This window comes from Nannochloropsis gaditana (genome assembly GCF_000240725.1).
Source record: "Nannochloropsis gaditana CCMP526 unplaced genomic scaffold scaffold149, whole genome shotgun sequence".
Classification (NCBI taxonomy): domain Eukaryota; class Eustigmatophyceae; order Eustigmatales; family Monodopsidaceae; genus Microchloropsis; species Microchloropsis gaditana.
The window spans coordinates 5644-7398 of NW_005803804.1; the positions used below are offsets into that span (position 1 = coordinate 5644).

At 52.9% G+C, this 1755-nt stretch overlaps 1 protein-coding gene across 1 annotated transcript; it reads left to right on the top strand.

The window, feature by feature from the left end:
• Window positions 1–665: 665 nt before the first annotated feature.
• On the top strand, window positions 666–1712 carry NGA_0645000 (uncharacterized protein; the record flags this gene model as incomplete). Its single annotated transcript, XM_005855635.1, has 2 exons — window positions 666–744; window positions 1540–1712. Coding segments are annotated over 2 exons (252 nt in total), but the record flags the coding sequence as incomplete, so codon positions are not given.
• Between the last annotated feature and the right edge of the window lie 43 nt (window positions 1713–1755).

The window sequence follows — 1755 nt, forward strand, 5'->3', positions numbered from 1 at the left end:
AGTAAGTGTATAAAGCTCCATGAGATACTCTAACATCGGCCGAACAGTCGATTCCAAAAATTGCGCATGAAATTCTCACTTTCATTGTACAACAAAGCCAAATGCGTGGTGTAGTGTGCTGGGCACCTCCCCTCAAAAACAAAACGTACGGCCTTAAAAAAGCGAAAAAAGCGACCGGAAGAGCCGACGGACGATCCATCAATTTGTCAATTTTCCTCCTGGTCTGGTCACAGTCTTTTGAACAATGAAGGCCGTAAAGCTGTCTAAGGAATGTTATGCACGCGTGTTGTTCCAGTCGATAATGGCGTCATATGCATGCTTGGCTGTGTTTTTGGATGTATTTTGTCCCGTAACAGAGCGGTGCCACTCGTGCGTGCCAGAGAGGAAGTCGAGTACTTCCGTCTCCCGAGGACGCGCTAACTCTTAAATCGTTAGATGCGTGTCATCTGTACATCCTCGAGATGCCTTCTTCCAGGTTATACAGGTAGAGAGTTGGGTCCTAGCGTTAGGCCAGGCGCGTGACTGACATGCGCCTTGCATTTCGGGGAAAACCTCCCTTGCGTCTCTCTCAGGGCTTGAGGTTGCGATACTCGGAAAATAGGTCATTTGACAACTTCGACGTTTCCACTCATTATGTTCTACTGAACGTTTCATACACCTCTGCAAACAGAGAGCATACTAGCCAATGCCCGCTTGAGTTACTACGATTCCCACAAAAGATCATTTCTGCAGTCAGTCGAGACGGTGCGTGTAAGGAAACGGAGAGGAGGAGCGAACCAGGGCTATGGTAGGACAAAGGGGAACGCGATTCGCACTCACGGCTCCGTTTCATTCACCAGATCACAGAGTCTTGAAGCCACCGTGTCACATTGAGATAGAATGCGCAATGGAGAAGATGGCGGAGGCCATGACCGGCGTGGAGGAGACGGAATGAATGCGGGACCCTCGGCTGCTCCCCATGAAGGAAGTAGGATGGACAACATGGGGCTCTATCACCCACAAAATCAACAGCAACAACAACGACACCATGAGCAACAACAGCAGCAGCATTATCAACAACAGCACCAGCAGTACCACCAACAGTACTACCCACCGGCAGGGTACCCCTATTATCCTCCCCCCCCCAAGCCGCATCCTGGTGGGTAGATTAGGGTCTGTCTATTGCTTTCACACCGTCCGATTGCGGGCCCTCTCCGTGCGCACCCTGCCCACATTTCGTCTTGATATTAGTACAAGGGGGGGCATTTTTTGTTCCGTGGCGGGTGTTTCGTTGCCTTATTCCGACATGGGGGGATGGCAAGGGGAAGATTGCGTACAAAGTGATGGCTCCTGTGTCCTTGTCACGCCTGGGTCGAGGCGTTTTAGATATCAACCCTCATCCAGAGGCAGGCGCACAGCTTCCTTCATTCCATTGCCGGCTGTCTGTTGGAACATGACGCGCCAGTCCAGGCTTCAAGACGCCTGTTCTCTCTTTTCATACCCGGAGTCTCCACTCGTCTGAGCTTTCCAATGCCCCGCCTCCTTTCCCCTCATTTCCAGGCTTTCCCCCTCACCCTGTCTACCCACACCCGGGCATGCACGCCCTTCCTCCCCCGCCTCCCCACCATCTGCACGAGGATGCTTGGCACCATCACCCGCCCCAACCTCACCCCGGAGGGCGAGGGGGAAGATTCGAGGTACTCACCTCTCTCTTTTCTGCGCGCGTCGCCGTAATGTCTCTCTACCTCGTGTCATACAGCCCGCTTTCTCCCCCTA